The sequence below is a fragment of the Borostomias antarcticus genome, assembly GCF_949987555.1.
Source record: "Borostomias antarcticus genome assembly, chromosome: 16".
Classification (NCBI taxonomy): domain Eukaryota; kingdom Metazoa; phylum Chordata; class Actinopteri; order Stomiiformes; family Stomiidae; genus Borostomias; species Borostomias antarcticus.
Window position 1 is genome coordinate 21,454,782 of NC_140249.1, and position 19,155 is coordinate 21,473,936.

Below are 19,155 nucleotides of genomic sequence, written 5' to 3' on the forward strand. Positions count from 1 at the left end.
CGCTCTTGGCAATGTCAGAGTGTTTGCCCACTGCCCACACATGCTCCAACAGCCAACCATCTCACATTTCCACACCTTCCATGTAACACCGCACGCCTCCGAGGAGCTGTTTTCAAGGCGAGCCCTCGTCTTTTTGAGTTTGCGTGTAAAAAATCATGAAGTTGTCAACAATGCGGGTGTGGGGTGGGGAGGGGGGGGGCAGAGCTTGGTCAGGCGCTGGGCTGTGTCGGTTTCCATTCCAAATCTGTCAAATGCTCAAGGCTGAGGCTGAGCTAGACGCATGCTAGCGAGTTGCGGCTAACCTCCCCCCCCCCAACACTCGTGGTCTGGTCCGAGCCCAAGAGAGAGGTAGACGGACCGTGGATGGGGGGGAGGCCAGGCTGAGGACAGAGGAGGGGGGGATCGGGAGAGAGCGAGAGAGAGAGAGAAGGACAGAGGCCAAAACCAAGGAGCCGAGGGAACGAGAGAGAGAGAGAGTGAGAGAGAGGGAGTGGTATTGGCTGAGCGATGAGCAGGTTTTGACCGGGCTTGTCAGACAGTCGAGCCGCAGAATGAATAACTATCCATGCCAAGGGAGACGGCAGAAACTCCTCTGGGCTCTTTACCCTGTGTGGGTGTGTGGGTGTGTGTGTGTGTGTGGGTGTGTGTGTGTGCGCGCGCTGTTGTCTGAGACCTTCGCAGACAACCGCATATCAAGTGTCCGTCCGTCATCATTACACTCTTGTTGAACGAGGACAAAAACAAGCCGTGAACAAGCTGTGCTCCTCGGCGGTGACATCTCCATGGAGTTTGTGACAGCCCTGCTCGGGGAGAGTGACACGCTGGAATTTCGGAGAGTCAAAAAGACTCCGCTGTGGGCCTGGAGCGTCCTCTTAGCAGGCGTAGCAACCCCGATTGTTTCAAAGTCTGGCTGCGCTCCAAGAAAACATACAGTATTTCACTCCTCTCTCTCTCTCTCTTCCTCTCCCTCTCGCACACACAAAGCTTTTCTCCACCGCTCAACTTCTCCCCTTTCCTCGTTCACATTTTTCCACAGACCCCTTTGTCCAAACACCAGAAATTTCTCCAGCCCGCTGGCGTGCGTTCAATGTTAATTTAATCACCCGAATCATAACACATTAAATCTAAAAATGGCAGCCAGCAGACGCCTGTAGTCAAGGCAACCCCACGGCGGGGGAAGAGGGCCGGTCTTGGCCGGCGATCTCCTGGGTCACTAGCGCGGACGTTTGGCACACGTTGGGTACGCTGCTGCAGTTGGGTTGGGCTTGGCAGAGTGTGCGGTCCTGCCATGAGAGGAGGAGGAGTGCTGGGTGGGGTAGGAAGGAGGGTTTTCTGGGCAGCACTTCAAGAGAGCGAAACCTTCAGAAGTTTTAGAGCCGACATTCTGGAGCATCGGCGTCTTGGGCAAGGGGGGGGGGGCTGACGCTCCCTCGGCGCGACCCTGCGGGGTCAGGGACCGATCCCAAGTGGCGCCATTCCGCGGCGCCAATCCTCGCCTCCCCTCCCGTCGCTGCCCTCGCTCTCGGTCTCTCCTCTCTCTCGGTCTCTCTTCTCTCTTGGCCTCCCTTCTCTCTCGGCCTCTCTTCTCTCGCGGCCTCTCTTCTCTCTCGGCCTCTCTTCTCTCTCGGCCTCTCTTCTCTCTCGGCCTCTCCTCTCTCGGCCTCTCGTCTCTCTCGGCCTCTCTTCTCTCTCAGCCTCTCTTCTCTCTCCTCCTCTCTTCTCTCTCGGCCTCTCTTCTCTCGCGGTACGCAGTACCCTGGCCTGATAAGCGAAGGTGTGCGTACTTGAGTGTGCGACGGGGCGCGTATGTCTCAACGTTTGACGCGGCCATTTGCTTGTCGTGTTGTTTATCGGCGGCATGTGTGCACGTGTGCGTGCGCGTCAGGGCTGGAGGGTTCGGGGGGGCGCTTCCCTTCTGTCCTGCTTTGAACTTCCTCCCGACAGGAACAGCATGGGGCTGCTCATTGATCCACAAAGCTCTATAAATACTGCACTGCAAAAAAGGTCAGCATTTGGTAGTCAAATATCCCCGCAAAGGTTGGTTCCCTTCAGGTGAGAATCAACGGGACCTTAATTAAAGAGGCTTGGGTGTACGAGCTGGGGACTTGACCGATGTTTAATTGCATCAGAGCGGGAAAAATATGTATGAATTGACTCATATTTTCTCGTCGGCTCCAAGGGGGGGCGGGGCTTTGATCGGCGTCCATTAATGAGATCTTAAAACAACACGAGCGAGAATCAAAGCCTGTTTTTACAGGTATGTAAAAAAATCACGCCAATACAGCCAAGCGGCAGAGCTTCTGATCCGCAGCTCAAGGCGATATCTCGATTCGAGCTGCGACACGGAGAGACCGATGACCTCATCCACCCGGCAGTCTCTCCGGAGCGTCAGCCTATTGCACGTCTCAGCAGCTCTGCCCCAGACTAGGACTGCGCCGGAGGGCTTAGGGCTCCTGTGTTCGTCAGGAAGGGTTGCCGCCGCCGCCTCCGCCGCACGGCAACGAGACCTCGGGGACGGCGTTGAGCGGCCGGCGCCCGCATGAGCGACGCGGCCGCCGGCTGCGAACCGGACGCTGAATCACCGCAGGCCAGGAGGAGAGGGAGAGAGGGAGGGAGGGAGGGAGGGAGGGAGGGAGGGAGGGAGGATGAGAACTAGCTAGTCGCTCTAAGCTCTCCGTCACGCACTCATCTCCTACCCAGCGGAGTGTCTATGTACGTGTGAGAGAGTATCAATCCAGCCACACACTGCAGGGTGATGGAATGCGTGGGAGCGCACGGGGCGCGCCTGCAGCGGAACGCCTCCTGACCCTGGCCGCCGTTAAATCACGGCCATTTGAATGCGAGCGGCAAACTGAATAGGGCCGTTAGGGAGCGAATCAATGCCCGGTGGCAGGGCTCACAAACGCGGAGGTCTTCCACGCATTTCCTGATAACGCCCACCGACGCTCCAGACACCTGATTTATTCGTGCCGGTTACAAAAAGAGAGGAGAATGTAGATCGGATGAAACACCCAACACTTCGAACGTGGATTTGTTATGCTTCTTGTGACTAGAAACGATCCATTGTATGCGCTTCCCCCCCGCCAGAACGGAGCCATTAACGGCAGTTATGCTGGCGACGGTGGCGTCGGCGGTGGCGTTTAGTCCTTCAGGTGAAATGCATTAGTGACCCTGCGGGGGAAGCGTGCGTCGAGCATGGCTCGCCGCGCCTGAAAGCGGAGGGCGGGAAAGTGCTCCCCGAGGTAAGACGTGGAGCTTTTGTGAAATGAGAGGCTTTTAAATCTGTAATGGCTTACTGCTGCCACGGCCAACGATGGAAAAAAAAAATTGGAGGGGACGGCGCCCATTTCTATGCGAGTCGGCCGAGGCTGTTCCCTATTCTCCGTTAGAGAAAATGGCGAACAGGAATAGAAGAGGGAACTACAGAAGGTAGATCGGCTGTGAGAAAAACGGCAAAGCAGATGAGACCCCTTGGCCCTCAGAATGCTGATGAGCGAGCTCCATTGTGCGCCTGTGCCGTAACTCATAGAACTACTGCCTAACGCACCTCTTTGAAGAATGTCTCTTTTGCATTAATGAATGAATTATTCATCCACGGCGAGCCTTTACAATTCAAACCAGTTGTACTAATGGCAAGGGATGAAAGAAAAAGCCAACATCTTGCTTCTCCACCGTCTTTGACATTTCATCAGGAGGCCTCAGATAAATGTAGGCTGCATAGCTGGAGTGGGTGATAAGATACTTACTTATGGACATACATTATAAAGAGATGCACACGCGCACACACACACACACACACACACACACACACACAGAGCACACACACACGAGCACACAGAGCACACACACACACACAGCACTAGGTCTATTGTGAAAGAAATATAATTGCCTACCTCCTTTTTCAGCCAAAACATTAGGATATACAAATGAAGATATGAATTGAGATACAAGACAAAAAAACCACAACTGAGCTCATGAAGCCTCCAGACACTGAACCATCCCCGGTACGACCCCCGAGTGACCCCGAGTGACCCAGGTCGGCCCTTACCATCCTCCGTCTCCTGCCATACGATGCCCTCCAGGTTGACGCTGGTGCCGGGCTCACAGGGCCCCAGGCACTCGGGCTCCGTGGCCAGCGCCACGTCGGTGGTGTTGACCGCCACCGAGCGCGTGCGGACCATGATCTGCTCACAGGGTGACGCGATGTCGCTGTTGCCCATCGGCGCCAAGAGATGGAGGGGTGGAGGGGCAGGCGTGGAGACCGGAGACTCCATCTGCAGGAAGAGAGAGGGAGACAGGGGAGGGGGGCGGTTTAGGCGCAGCGGGGATGACATGAACCGGAAAGTGACTTGGATCACATAGCCTGCACTCATAAACAGTGACTTAGCCCAGTTAAAGCGTTAAACTATGGAAAGAATGGATTCGATGCAGTGATAAAGTACATAGCCTGTGTGGGTAATAAGCTAGCCTCGTGAGACCGTCCTGATCTAGCGACCTCGCATTCCGTTTCTCTACGCAGCTCAGTCTGGACTTTCCCCCCATCTCAAACTATTATTGTGGGCGGGAGTATTTGCCTTGACAGACTAACTCCTTCTGCCAATCAGAATAACACAACGTTTGCCAAATCCAGTTGGAAGAACGGCGAAAACCTCTTTTCCTCTGAGAAACTCTGCATATACACGGAGTCTATTTCTGCAATAACTGCACTTACAGCTGTGTTTATTCTACTAACATTAACGTTACTGCTTGTTGCTTCGGGAGACTGTTTTACCACGGGAACCAATCCAAGGTTATGTTCTACTAAGGGGGCAGAACAGCAGTCAGAACAGTCACCGATTGGCCCGATCGAAACGTAATCAGAAAACAATCGCTTGAGATAGGGGGAAGTCCAGACTGATCGCGAGATCAGGATGGTCTCACGAAGCTAGTAATAATCCTGTTGTTGACATGCGCATTTCCCCTTCCCTGTATGAATGTCCCCCATTCAAGATTCAGGTCACAGGACTGAGTCCACCCCCCCGTCCCCCCGTCGTCCTCCGTCCCCTTCAGCATACTGCCTCAGCTGGAGTCCTGACAGCCCTGCCCGACCTCCTGACCTCAGAGCAAACCCGATGAACCACTACCCCGGAGGGCCCTCGGTTACTTAACACTCCCTGCACCCCCCAACTCCCCCACGCCAGACCCAACGTGGGCAGATACCCAGCCGTCTCGTTGACTTGGCTCTGACCAGCTACAGAGATCATTACTGTCCCCTCCGTGATTATAATTACTCATGTCCGTGGACGCTGAAGTGTAGTGTATTATTAAAACATAGGAGCGGTAATGAAGCGCCCGGCTTCCAGCCAATGTTAATGCTAGTTCTCTCTTTGACAATCTACGCTTAATTAGTGGTGTTTATTGACTTGACACACACACAAATGCGTCACTGAGTAAGAGATCTTGTTTTTAACCAGAAAATCAAACAGCAAGCAACACTAGACGTCATTGCTGTGTTCCAAACAGGAAATTACCAAACCAAATGACACAAATAATAATTTGATCGTATTGAAAAGTTATTCAAGTCTCACTATTCACAATGTCACATGGTTTGTGTAAAGCTGGGTGGACTGGTTCACTTAGAAATATCTACCTTTCTAGCACGTACATGACAGTTGTTGGCCTTGGAATCACACTCAGGGCTCCTCTCAACACATAATAGCTATTTCAACAGAACTACGGATAGGGCGTCAGAGCAAATTGTTTATGACATTGAAATTGTTTGGTGTTGGCTTACTATGCGGTGAGCAGGAGTGGGCACGGGAGAAGGTGTCTAGTGAGTGGAGACAAATCCATTTTCAGTCAACCTGCTTTCAATTAACTGCCTTTGGGAAAAGCCGGGGGATTGGAGGAGAGGTGAATATATGATTATAGACTAGGTTGAGAGAGCGGGGAGGTCACGGCGTGACGAATCCCAGATGCACCTAGCTGGCGGTGGTGTCGAGGGTGCCATGTCACACCGCTGTCGAAACGCCGGGCTAATCAAGCAGGAAGTGTTAAATCAGGGCCAATCCACAGATGGCCTCTCACCACAGAGTGAGGTAGGTCCTTTTGTTCTTGCCGTTTTCCCAGAGGGGTGGAACAGGCTCTGAACAAACATAAACCTGAGCCCCAAGGCAAGGGGGGGGGGGGTCAAGCCTGGACCCCTCGCGAAAACGCTAGGAGACGAAGACAGATATCCAGCAGAAGGATCAGTAAGCACTCCTTTCTCAGCAGTGTAAACCGTCATCATGGGCCAATCCCAGTGTCAGCGTTGCTTACTGTACTTGTCAACATCTCTGAGAAACCCCCGAAATTTGGGTAGAGGCCCTACAACTATATAAGTTGAAACATGCAGAAGGTAAATGTAGGTTTGGACTGGAATCAGTATGAATGAGGTCTAGATGGCTGGTGTATTATCCTTCAGTATTGTGTTTGGTCATTTCCTTCCTTAGGAAACCTAGGCCAGGCACCTCTTGCCAACATCAATAAACAACCCTTCGTAATTATAATGCTTACTCGCCGGCTCCTGCTAAAAACATACACGTCATGCTGTGCACGCAAAACAAAACGCTGAACTGGGCGGGGGGAAAACGACGCCGACAGAAAAACACTTTGGAACAACACGATCCATTATCCGACGCTGGCTTCTGAGAAGCACATTTCACACTTCGTGAGTAGATGTTTCAGATGCTGAGACGGCATAGGTGGCCATTTTGAGTGTCTCATACCGGTGATAACCACTGCTAATTACTTCGACACCTCGGTGCTGGAAAACATACATTATTTACATAATCACCTCAGTTTGACTCCCACAGTCGGTTTCGCTCGGTGAAGTGCTCCATTGTGAGCGAGCCTTTGAGAAGGCGGGGGAGGCTGCGAGGCTAGCAGGATGAGAGGAGGAGACGACGGAGCTGAGGACAAGCCACACAATGAGTTTTTTTCGGGGGGGGTTTTGTTTTTTGAGGCGGTTTGTTGGTACTCTCCCCCCCTCCCTGTGTGTTTCTGGAGCGGCAACAAGCTCCCTAATGAATCGAGCTGAGAGAGCAGGGGTCTGTAATTAGAGCGTGAGCAGCTGGTGCCGGTGGCAGCCTGGGGAACTGGGGGGGGGGGGGGGGGGGGGGGGGCGCCTCTTTAAAAGGCCCTTATTGTCAAGGATATCACTGAGCCCACAGTGAATATCAGCGATGATGCTCCAGATGACTGCGAGAGCGTCGTGAAGAAAATGATCATGTTTTGATTGAGTGAACCCCCCCCCCTCCCTCACCCCCCCCAGCTCCCATCAGTACAGCTCAAGGAAGAAAGATGAAAAAGCTCCAGATTTTCTCCGGATGTCTCTCTTCAGAATTGAGATATCGATTGTCGCCGTGCCGCCAGTGTAATCTCGACAGAGCCGGCGTTGTTGTGACAGGTCTGGCAGGCTGACACACAGAGCGGCTCCTCTATGATTAGCATCCCAGCGAGCACCACTGCATCAGTCAAAGCCAAATCCTCAAGTCTGGGAAAAAACTCCTGTGGTTGTGTGTGTGATCACTCACTCGGCGGTCCCCCCCGACGCTAAATTCAACGTCTCTCTCCGTCCACACGCTGTTGAGCTACTGGCTCCCCGGATTTACAGCGTAGCTGCTAAAAATTCTGCCGACCGCACTGTTTGCGAGGACTCTTGTGGAGTCACGCACTCTCATTCCGCAGCCTGGCCTATAGGACCGCGCCGTCTGGGTGACTCATCACCCCACACAGCTTGCAGGGCTACGGGGGGGGAAGAGTTGAGTCTGCCAAAGACGAAGCTTTATCTCGCTGCTCCCCGGCGTGAAGGCGAGAACTCCCTCTCTCTTCTCTTCATGTAGCCCATACAGAATGACCGAGGGAGTTTCTAAAGCCTTGATCTAGGCTGTTATTTTGTTTTTTCGGTCCCAGCTTTGAAACTGTGGGTAGTGATCAGCATAAAGCCCCAGTGGAAGGCCGGGTATGAGGACGTAAAGCTCGGTCATATCGGTGTTGTTGACGGAGCGCTGGGGAGAGGTAGTGGGAGTCCTGGGCCTCAGACAGGATTACTGGAGGATTACAGCCAGGGTTTCGCACACAGCCACCTGTCCCACTTGAGCCGCTCTTGTTAACCGCTCCTTGTGAAGATAGCACGTTTCTCAATACCAGAGGCCCGGAGACGAACAAAAGTTGATTGTTTCACCGTAGCCTTGATAGGTCTGAATACGAGCGATTAAAACGTTTATTCATGCGCGTTAAAGCTACTAGAAAAGGGAACAGACCTGAAAGCAGTGTTGTTCTGTGAGAAATTCCCTCCACCATAGCCCAAAAGCATGCTTACATACCCTAGCGTCAGATCATTCCAACCCAGAGTTGCTTGCAAGTACAGCAAGACACCACCAAACATAAACCAAACGCTAAAGTGGAGACACGACGACCGCCAGACATTAACCCACCCTTTGCCTCAAGACCCATCGCCTTGAGAAGAGCAGGGAGGCCTGTCTCTAGCCCGAGAAAATGGGACCAGGAATCTAAATGGATACTTAACCTCAGTGTAGGCTCAAGCCGAATCCTACAACAAAAACATCCACTATTCCTGGCTGCCTTTCTGCTTTTGTGGCCTCCAGTGCGCTATTAGTGGTTCGGCGGTCGTTTTTCTTCGCAAAAGTTTTCACTTCGCCAAGCCCTCCACACCATGTGCTTGTCCACACCCTGCAACTTAAAACTCTCTGAGGCTGAAACAGGGGGACTGGGATCTATCCATCCACTCGCAGTCTATTCCCCACTGTGAACAGTTTAATGGCTTTCTTCGCTGTTCACAATGTGATTTGGGTATTGCAAATCAGACTTGTGGCAGCCTGCTCTGTTTGGGAATACTTTGCTCTTGAAATGTACTGGATAATTCACATGAAGCACAGTCATGTTTTTTTTCCATCATTTCTTGGCCCACATTCCATATCAATCCTTTGTTAAACGTAGGGTTCCTAAACGTAGGGATTTTTCCTTTAATTAAAATGCATCCTTAATCTACCCAGGCTGTGTCGAAAATTGAAGAAAGAGTATCAGGTGAATGCAAGCTATCAGGAATGCTGCTGCATTCATTACTTTTGAAACTGTACCACCTCTCGTCATGCCGCATGTAGCCTAGTGTCTCCAGCTGTCTGCTAACCCCATTGAGTCTGTCACCCTCAGTCACAGACTGATGCTGCCACGGTGCTCAGCTGACCGCTTCCAGAAGTCCTTCCTACCAGCCACCATCAGACTACGGTTTTCGCGGTAATCTGTGTTACTGGTGTTCGAGCATACACCAGTCATCCACTGTCGTGTTGCATTTTTTTTTTTTTACCCATTCATTTTCGTGCATTCATTTTCGTGCATCAGTGCCCACGTTCATCAAATAAAAAACCTAGTTTGTAAAATACTATGCATGTATCAATATACTAGACGGACGCTACAATTATAAACTTATGCGTGTTCTCTGCTCCTGTGACTTCCTCCACGTGCACAGGCAGAGTCAGGCGCCAGCACAGCAGCAGCGGTGTCAGATTTCACTTATAAAGTGAGTCCTCTTTCTTTCACTTTCCTTCACGGACTTTGCAAATTATTTTAAACGTCGCAGAAGTGGCTAAGTGCCCTACAAGCGCTCTCGTTGCCATGTCTGTTCATGTTTAATGCAAACAATTTACGAACATTCTTAAAAAAAAGTCTTTCAAATGTATCCTTTCAAAGAATGAGGTGCACGGACAGAGCAGAGCAGACGCTTGCGGTAACACCGGTGTTGTCATGAGTTTATTCAACCGTTGGGGAAAAAAATTCTCAACGTGGCGTCCCGACATCAGACTGTACAATGCAACCCCTGACTGGCTGGACACGACGGACCTGAGCCAGCTTGGAGGATTCTCTTTGGACAGGACGTAGCCTAAATTTACCAACACGCCATTACTTACTTGATTGAAACTTGAATCTTGCTCAATTTAGACACTTTTGCACAAACTAGTCATTCTAGGGAATCCATCTACTGTTATACACTTTTTTGTTGCACTCTTGTATACTTGGATTTCTTGTAGTACAGATGTCTCATTTAATTTTCATTCGTGCTTGACAACAGCAGTAAGAGCTGCATCACCACTTACAACCTCAAGAGGCAGTAGAACACACTTAAGTACATTTCACCCAACGGCCCTTTCTCACTCCGAAGTGGGCTCTCTCTGTATATGGAATGCAAGTTACTGTAGTCTAGTTTATGACTGGCCAAGCCCCAACTGTTAATTATTACATGTAGACTGCACACATGAGAAATGAAATCGAAACTATTTTCATAATAAAACACATTAAACACTTGAATTTAATTATCTCAATATATAATGTGTCCACAGCACAGTTTTCTAAATTGAAGGAACTGATGCCAAACCAGGCGTGAGAGATGGCTACACTCTTGACCTAAATCAAATCATAATTATATTATAACACGATGATAATTACAATATGACATGATCAAACTCTTAAATCATGTGTTTTTATTTATTTAACAGATATGCTGGCAGTTTCTGTCACACATCTTGGAACCATGAACATAATACAGCTGGGACAGTTCCCAAGAAAAGTAGGCGTTTAGAGACATCATAGTTTTCCAGATATGAACATGATGGATGCATTTAAATATATTATCATTAACAAATCATGTTAAGGATAATGAACACTACACACTAGAGGCTGGTTTGGGGAAATAAATTATGGACCACCTTGGTTTTTGGGTCACGGTTTCAGTTCGTTTTCGGTATGTTTTGTGGGTACGGAGAAAAAATGTTCTATTTCCAAAAGTCTTTCTTTATTTTGCTTATTACTTAAGGAACTTTTCTATTCAGACACATTCCAGAATATGCCTGTGTATTGTACAATATAAAAATAAATAAAAATAATAATAAACACTTGGCAAAACTGAATGAAACTAGCTCTGGGGCGCCCGGTCAAAAGTAACAGTAGGGCTATTGGAGAAATTAAGAAAATTGAATTTTGGTTGCATATGCTCCCGAAATGTAATCTGTGCGACCTTGAAATACAATTAGGAGCATTTCTGTGAATGCACATAATAGTTCTGGTGCAACCTTTTTTCCTTTCGGACATCTCTTTCTCTGTATTCACTAGTAACACATTCACATGCGGTGTTGTGCATTTGCGTTAGCAGTGAAAACAAAAGTGTTCCTCCCATGATTTAAACGCCTAAACAGCCATATCTCGAATTAGGAGGGTCGCAGAAACATGGGGTCTGGACTGGGACAAAGATCTCGACTTCATGAACGCATCTAGCACCAAGTTCTCAGGTTAACAAGCTCAGGTTATCAAACACAGACAATAACCAAGACTTTCTCTATGGGAGTGTGGATCCTCATTGACATAAAACCACTAGCAGCTGACATGTTTGGCCTGACAACCGACATTATAGTCACAAAGTGATGTGCTCTCACAAATGTTATAGGCTGTTTGTTATTTCAAAATAAAATGGCCTACATTTTGTGAATGTATGTTGTGTGCATATACTGTATATATCATTTAGTTAGCATACCATAAACATCTCATACAATCCCATGCCTAGCTAGAATACAACAAATCTAGATTACAAATAGGCCTATGGTTGGTGCTCCTACATGTTTGCTGGTGCTCCCAATTTAGAAGGTGACCCCTGTTAATATATTTGCAAATCACTTTTCTTTGTGTTTGCATCCCATGCCGTCTTTAGCCTACTTTTCCCACAGGGAAATGTGTGGCCTCCATTTGCATCGCACAACATACTTGCCAACATCACAATGATCCACGCATAGTAGGCTACAGAGATCATACACTCATTACACATACTTAAATTCGTGGTTGATTAAAAAAAATCGATAGCCTATTAGGTAATAGCCTTTGAATGTTTTATTATTTAAATAACTACACATTTATGTTGCATGAGTCATGATAGGTTTAGAAATGTGCAAGTCTTAAATAGCCTACTTTTGGATTGCACTGTATGTTTTGATTGATGTGATGTAATTTTAGCTACATTATTATTATTAAACTAAATCAACTATCAATACGTGACCTTATAGTGAAATGAATCCCATTTGGACGTCGGCGTGCTCAATGATGCCTCCTGGTGATTGGTGTTCACCTCCTCGCAAAATAAAATAAAAAATTTGCCACCACCACAGCTAGGGCAAAAAATTACATGAGACTATGTAGATTAAGTCTCGATTTTGCTTCTTTGTTTTCCCTTGTATACTGCTGCTGTAACAGCGCAAATCCCCTCGGGGATCAATAAAGTACCTGACTACCCAAAGATCATGACAGTCTCCTAACCCCATGAGCATCAGCTATGGGCTGTTCCCCACCCCAACTGGTCTGGAAAGCATCAAACAGCCATATCAGCTTTCAGCCTGGTAGAGTGGGGAGAATCAATTCTCTCCTCCAGACGGTCTTTCAGAGGCGGAAAACAATCACTCAGAGCCCAAGAGGGGGGAGCGGGTTCTGGGGGAAGAGGTATGGAAAAGCTATGAGGTCGAAAGATGGCGGGTATAACAGGAATGGAATCTCCCCCCATGGAACATGACATTAGGTTCTGGCAGCCGAGCCGCGTTACAGCCCCCGATTCCGTTCGCGGAACATTCCTCCTTGCCCCCACGCCCTCCTCTCCTCAGCGGAGTTAAGTGTTTCGGGTTCAGGAACGTCCCCGAGGCCCCCGGGTGAGTGACGTCACCCTCTCCGTGTCCCAGTTATGGAAGGGGAGGGGTGACCCGTCCCTGCTGGGGAGGTCGGAGTCAGGCCGGGGTTAGGGAGCAGAGTTCAGGCCATGTCAAGAGTCTCCGATAACCACAGGAGAGGCCCCCATGCTATGGAAAATACATCTGCCATACAAGTTCCCCCTCCTCATCCATCTACACACCCATCAGAGGAATATGGGAGGGGGAACGGGAAGATGCCATCTGCCTTATGACAGCACTAGACAGAGATGTTACTGGAAGCACACAACACTAAGCTAAGCTTCAATCAATCAATCAATCAATCAATCAAAGCTTTATTTGTATAGCACATTTCATACCCAAAGGCAACACAATGGGCTTTACAGAGAACAAGGGAGGTGGGCATACGACCCACCCCTACATATTCCAAAGGGAAGCTTCCCTACCAAGGTCTGTAAACTGTACCTCTGATCACAGCCATTCATTAGGGGTAAAAGTAATTTGAGAAAGGCTTTAAGAACAAAAAGAGCTTGTATTAAATATCCAAGGCAGCATTAGAAGCCAAATAAGGCAGAATGATTTGATTAGAAAAGGACAAGAAGGAGAATTAACTAAGCGACACTCCTCAATCATGTCTTTGAGGGCGTATCCGTCTTGGTCCGTTGGCTTCCAGCCTAATTGTAAATGATTGGAGGCATTCTCCCCCTGTCTGTGCTGGCTTGGCATTAATCATCGACCAAAGCTGGCATATCCGGTGGCAGTTGCCCAGCTGGGCAGCCTTTTACAGAGTCACATGCACTCACCACTGTACACTGACCTTCCCCTCCGCTGACCCAGCCATTAACTGATGCAGCTAGTAAAACGCCTGTTGACATAAATATGTGGCAATCTGCCCAGAGAACATGACTACCTGAATGTTAACAATGCCTCTAATCTATTCAAGGTCCTGTTTTTCCCTCGGCACAGTATCTGAAACGCCTACGCCGAAAAGACTCTCTGTATGGGCAAAAAAAAATAGCACAGTGTTGAGGTAAGAGCGGAGCAAAGTGCATCTTCCATCAATCACTTCTGACCTTTCAACTTAACCCTGGCGGTGTTGACACAGCCTAACTAATGTCATGCTATGTTTAGATGGACCTCTCTCTCTAAGCAGCCTTTCAGGTTAGACGGCTCTAATCCCAGCTATGTAAACAAGGCAACATTGAGGATTTAAAATGAGGCAGTTCAAAGAGGACGACGCTAAACATCCTCTTGTCATCTAGTGTACGCAACCCTTAAAACTAGCTTAATCTCTTTGATGTCTGGATCACGAAGGAATGAACTCCCGGTCCCATTTTGCAACTGCCGTAACTGCCGTAAATTATCAGGTTCAAATGGCTGTCAATATAAAAAACAACAACAAAAGGCTAGAGCTATGACTTCTTGCCACTTCTAACCCAAAAAACTTTTACACTGCCAGTCAAAACACCTGTTGCCCTAGTGGATTTTTTGCAGGAGTCATTTACTGAGCAGATGCCCCTTGGTAACGGTCTGTCAATGGCCTTCAGCTCCATTGCCTGAGGTCTACACCCTCGAACCACAATTGGTGGGTGGAACGCCACGCGGCGCTGCCATCGTGAACGGCCAACCAAGAGCTGCCATGCTGCACGTCAAACATTATAAAAGTGGGTTTACAGCATTTTAACAAGCTTGCCTCAGGATCAAAGGTTACCACAATTTATTCACTGCAAACATTTGCACTAGTGGTGCCGGGGGGGGGGGGAGCGGCCATCTCACAGATGCTGTCCTGTTGCGGGACGCCGTGTAATTAATCACAGTTGTGGAGATGCCGTGTAAATCTGGGTCCATTACCCAACAAGCCCCCTTGTCCTGCAGTCCGCTCCGCTGAGCACGCCCGCGCCAACGCTCCGGGGAGAAGTGATGAGTCATGCGCACACGGGCGGGGTTAGATGATAGGACCGGAGGGTGGCTCAACACCTGGCACGCTGACATATCTTCTACCTGACACGGTTCACACAGCCACTCAACACAACTGAAAATAGCATCTGCCAAGCACTTAATCCACAGACATGGGAGCCCAGTGACAGCCTATTACATTTGATCTTTAAACAGACTTTGGCCATAGAACCTTGCCAGAAGTGCTTGGCGTGTCTTGAACGATCAGACGCTCTAGAGCTAGTCAATATGGCTACTAGCAGAATCAATACACCACCACAATGTAATCCACTTCTTTCCAATAACTTGATGAGGTAAAATGTCGGAAAAGGCACTTCTGTGATGTTGTGAGCGGTTACACAGTTTATGTAGTGCTATAGCCGAAACCAGACCAGAACATTCTGAAGACGGCCGTACTATGGGGGCAGTAAAACAAATCTGGCACTAACTGCCCTCGCCTATAATTAGAGATGAGGATTGATTGAAAATCTGATTCATGGAAACCCAAAGCAGCCTGTAATTTGAGTTTCCCTGGGCCCTGGAAGCAGCACGGGGTGACCACACTGGAGGCGCTAAATTGGTAGGTGAGGAGTGGCCAAAAAATGGAGGTCTGGCTGCCTGTTGGGGGGTGACAGCCTGAGCAAGTGGTGGGGAGTCTACTCCATGAGCTCACAGACAAGACTGCTGTCCTTCTCATCCCCCCCCCCGCCCCCACCCCCCGCAAATGTCTTCACAGCACTGAGCTAACAGCACTGGCAAAACAAAAAGACACAGGAGAACGCCAGCTGGTTTCCAGCGGCCGAATGTGGTCTTTTAAATGACAACCTGCCTTGTCTGGACGAGAAACCTCAGAGAGACAGAGAAGTGGAAAAATGACTAAACGCTAGCATGAGAAACAACTTTGGGAGTTAAAAGAGAAAAAAAAAAAAGCCTGCAGAGTCAAAACAGACCGGCGCAACGATGGAGTGAGCGTTTCTGTTTCTCGTCTCGGAGCAACTCTCTAACGCCAGAGAACAAGAACAAGCCTCAAACTGAAAAAAGGAGAGAGACAGAGAGAGAGAGAGAGAGAGAGAGAGAGAGCGGGAAAGAGAAAATAACAAAAGACAATCACCACATTAATAGCTGCTGCTGAGTAAACCAAGCTTGGCTACACATCGCACCCTCCCCCGAGTAACCTAGATTCAAAGGGGAGGCCTTTATTCATAATAGCCTCACGTCTCATTAGACGATGGAAAGTATCTTTTAAGAAGGATTCTTCTCTGGCAGCGAACAGCTCCTCATGTATCCCACAATTACATAGAACAGATCTGAAACTATTTCTTCTCTCCTTCCCTTTTGAGAGAAACGCTAACCACACTTGCACGCTTTCATGAGCACAATGCTCTCAGGCTCTCTCTTACTGCCATTTCGAGAGGCTCGAAGAGTTGGGGGGAGGGGAAGCAGAGAGCAGGAGAACTCGGCCGGTTTAAAGGAGCAGTTTAAACAGAAAGACAGTTAACATTATCCCTATAAAACACTGAAAACCGCATGCGCTTGGGCTTTCGAAAAACCCCATATAGGGTTGTGTGTCTTGCCATAGACATTCTTGCGAGGCGGAGAGTGAAAAATGTCTGCTTCGTGGGCGACGTGCGAGAAGCTTGAGAGAGCAGATTGTGGGTGAAAGCAGACAGACCACAGAAAGTGACAGGTGACAGAGCGGATGAGAGTTGTGGGCTGGTCTCCCCCGACGGAAGCAGGCCGTCCTGTTTGCCACAGAAACCTTTACTGTACATTTCCCATGCAGAGAACCCTGCGAGCCGACAGCATCGAGTGCAACTGTAAAACGACATCTAGCCCTCCCACCCAGACAGAGTTAATATTGTCCTCAACAGACCCCTGGTGTCTCGACCATTATGGACACAGTTCCAGGAATGGTAGACTAAATCAACTCATAGCTTTAAATGATGGGACCAAAATAAATAGAAAAAGCGGTTCTGGATATGGTTACTTCACCATCAAACCTAGTCGAGGCATTAAAAATAACGCAGCCAATGACCAGGCTCACTAGACACACAACTACCGTATTCTTCAGTGACCCATTTTGCGCTGAGGAGGGCAGGAGAAACAGATTGAGGCGGTGCCTCCAGACAGCTCAGAGGACCCAGCCTCCCTCCCCGGTTCCCTCCATCTCTCTCCCTCTCTACCTCCCTCCCTCCATCTCTCTACCTCCCTCCCTCCATCACTACCTCCCTCTCGCCCTCTCTACCTCCCTCCCTCCCTCCCTCCCTCCCTCCATCTACCCCCCCCTCTCTACCTCACTCCCTCCATCTCTACCTCCCTCCCTCCATCTCTACCTCCCTCCCTCCATCTCTACCTCCCTCCCTCCATTTCTAACTCCCTCCCTCTCTTCCTCCCTCCCTCTCTACCTCCCTCCCCCCATCTAACTCCCCTCCCTCTCTACCTCCCTCCCCCCATCTAACTCCCCTCCCTCTCTACCTCCCTCCCTCCCTCTCTACCTCCATCTCTACCTCCCTCCCTCCATCTCTACCTCCCTCCCTCTCTCATCTGCAGGCCCTTAGCAACAGCCTCAGACAGCTTTTCACCTGTTGCTAAGAGCGACCGTCTGCCAAGCCACTTACATTCTAGCAACATCAACGAGGAAGTGAAACAAAAATAGAACTCTACCGAGCAAAACATAATGAAATTACAAACACTCTTCAGCCTTTCAAACTCTGCAATAAAGCAGTCCTTTCAACGGGTGGGCGTGGGGGGGGGGGGGGGGGTAATTAAAATGTTTTCAATAAAGAGGCTAATTTGATATTCACTATGATCCAATGGCAAATAAATCCGTCTATGATTTAAGCTAAGCGAGAGAGAAATCTGCAACCTGATAGGCCCTTACCTGAGGAGACCATTCACTGGGTCCCGGTGATGAAATCACAGAAGGTGCTTCCCAAACGAACGGCCTTTCTCTCTACTGCCTGTGGCGATAATGACTATTCAACAGGGCGCGCGAGAGAGAGTGAGGGAGGGAGAGACAGAGACCGAGAGAGAGAGAGCAAGCCGCGAGAGGAAGTAAGGAGTGGTGGTAACCTCGACAACACCTGTGCTTCGCAGGCAGCCAATAGCCTCGTCTCGGCAATTCAGCAGAGGCCTTTGGCTGAATGGGGAGCCTCTTGACAACTCAGCAAGGAGGAAAATGGGAGCTTTGTTTAACGCTGAGCTTTAGCCAATGGCGGAACAAAATCACTGACAATTACAGGTCACACAGCCAATTACCGCTTCAACCAAATCGCTGCGACACAGTGGCTCGTTAGCGAGACAATGGTACGTTTTATGCAATTAGCCTAAAATGCTAAATAGCTGAAGCCGGTCATTACAGCAACCCTCTTTTGATCGTATCAAATCCTGTGGAGATACCTGCATCGCTAGTCATTCGTCTACAGCTTCCTCTGCTCTCTCTGGTGTCTCTCTGTGGTTGGGGCTAGGCTAGGCTAGGCGAGGTGGGTTAGCCTGGCAGTAGGGCTGGGTTTAAAAAATCGATTCATGAATCCCAAAATCGATCTTTTATTTAATGAATGAATAAATAGTTCATTCATTCATTCAATGATTCATTCATTTTTGGAAATCAGTATCGATACCCAGCCCTAGTATTGATGTGTTGCATAACTTGGCAATCATGTAATTAAGGTTACAGCTAAAAAAAAAAAAAACACTAACCGAATCGATATTGAATCGAATCGTGATAATCGATTCTGAACCTTGTGAATCGGAATCGATTCTTGAAATTCGAATCGATACCCAGCCCTACCTGGCAGCGCTGTATGGGTTGAGTCATGAATGGAGACAGAGCCTAGTAGCACGCTCGCTCACTCGCCTAACACAGACATCAGACAACAATGGGCTCTGTTCAGACTAGTTGAAAGCCGAGGCACCGGAGCAGAGCACAGGCCGTCCGACTGCGAGAGCGCTCGGGGTTTCCCAGGCCGCCGCCGAGGCGAGCAGAGGGGGGGGGGGGGGGGGGGAGACTAGGAAATGAGGCAGAGCTTCGACTTATCGCTCCAAGGCCCTGGGCGAAAAACAGGCAGCGCAGGATTCTGTTTTTAATGAAACGCCGGTGCCTACGTTGTGCCTGTTCAAAAATAAACATGGAAAGGGAGTGTGTGTGTGCGTGTGTGTGTTGCAGGGTTGGGCGGTCACGAGCGACTCGGCAGAACGCACACAGGCTTGGGTCTCTACTTACTGGGAGGCAGCGTGCTCTTTGGTCGGCCTCGGCGTTTAGGTTACATTTCCGTCCGCGCGCCCTAGTTTCAGCCTGACGGGCGGCAGCAAGCCCCGCCTCTGACGCCGCGTCACGCTATTTTAGCCCACGTGTGAAAACGCAGACAATCGGAAATGGAGGGAGGGAGGGAGGAGAGAGAGAGAGTGAGAGACGCACAAAGACACTGAAACGTGTTTGTGTTCTCTGAGCACGGCCCCGGACTGCTGGGTAATATGACCTTAATGTCAGAGACGGTGCGGGGAG

At 49.3% G+C, this 19,155-nt stretch overlaps 1 protein-coding gene across 1 annotated transcript in view; it reads right to left on the reverse strand.

The window, feature by feature from the left end:
- Positions 1 to 19,155, reverse strand: part of znf609a (zinc finger protein 609a) — a 95,616-nt gene that overhangs the window by 11,942 nt on the left and 64,519 nt on the right. Inside the window, exon 3 of the mRNA XM_084451226.1 lies at positions 4,049 to 4,274. Coding sequence (XP_084307352.1) covers positions 4,049 to 4,274 — 226 coding nt within the window. The remainder of the gene's footprint in view (positions 1 to 4,048; positions 4,275 to 19,155) is intronic.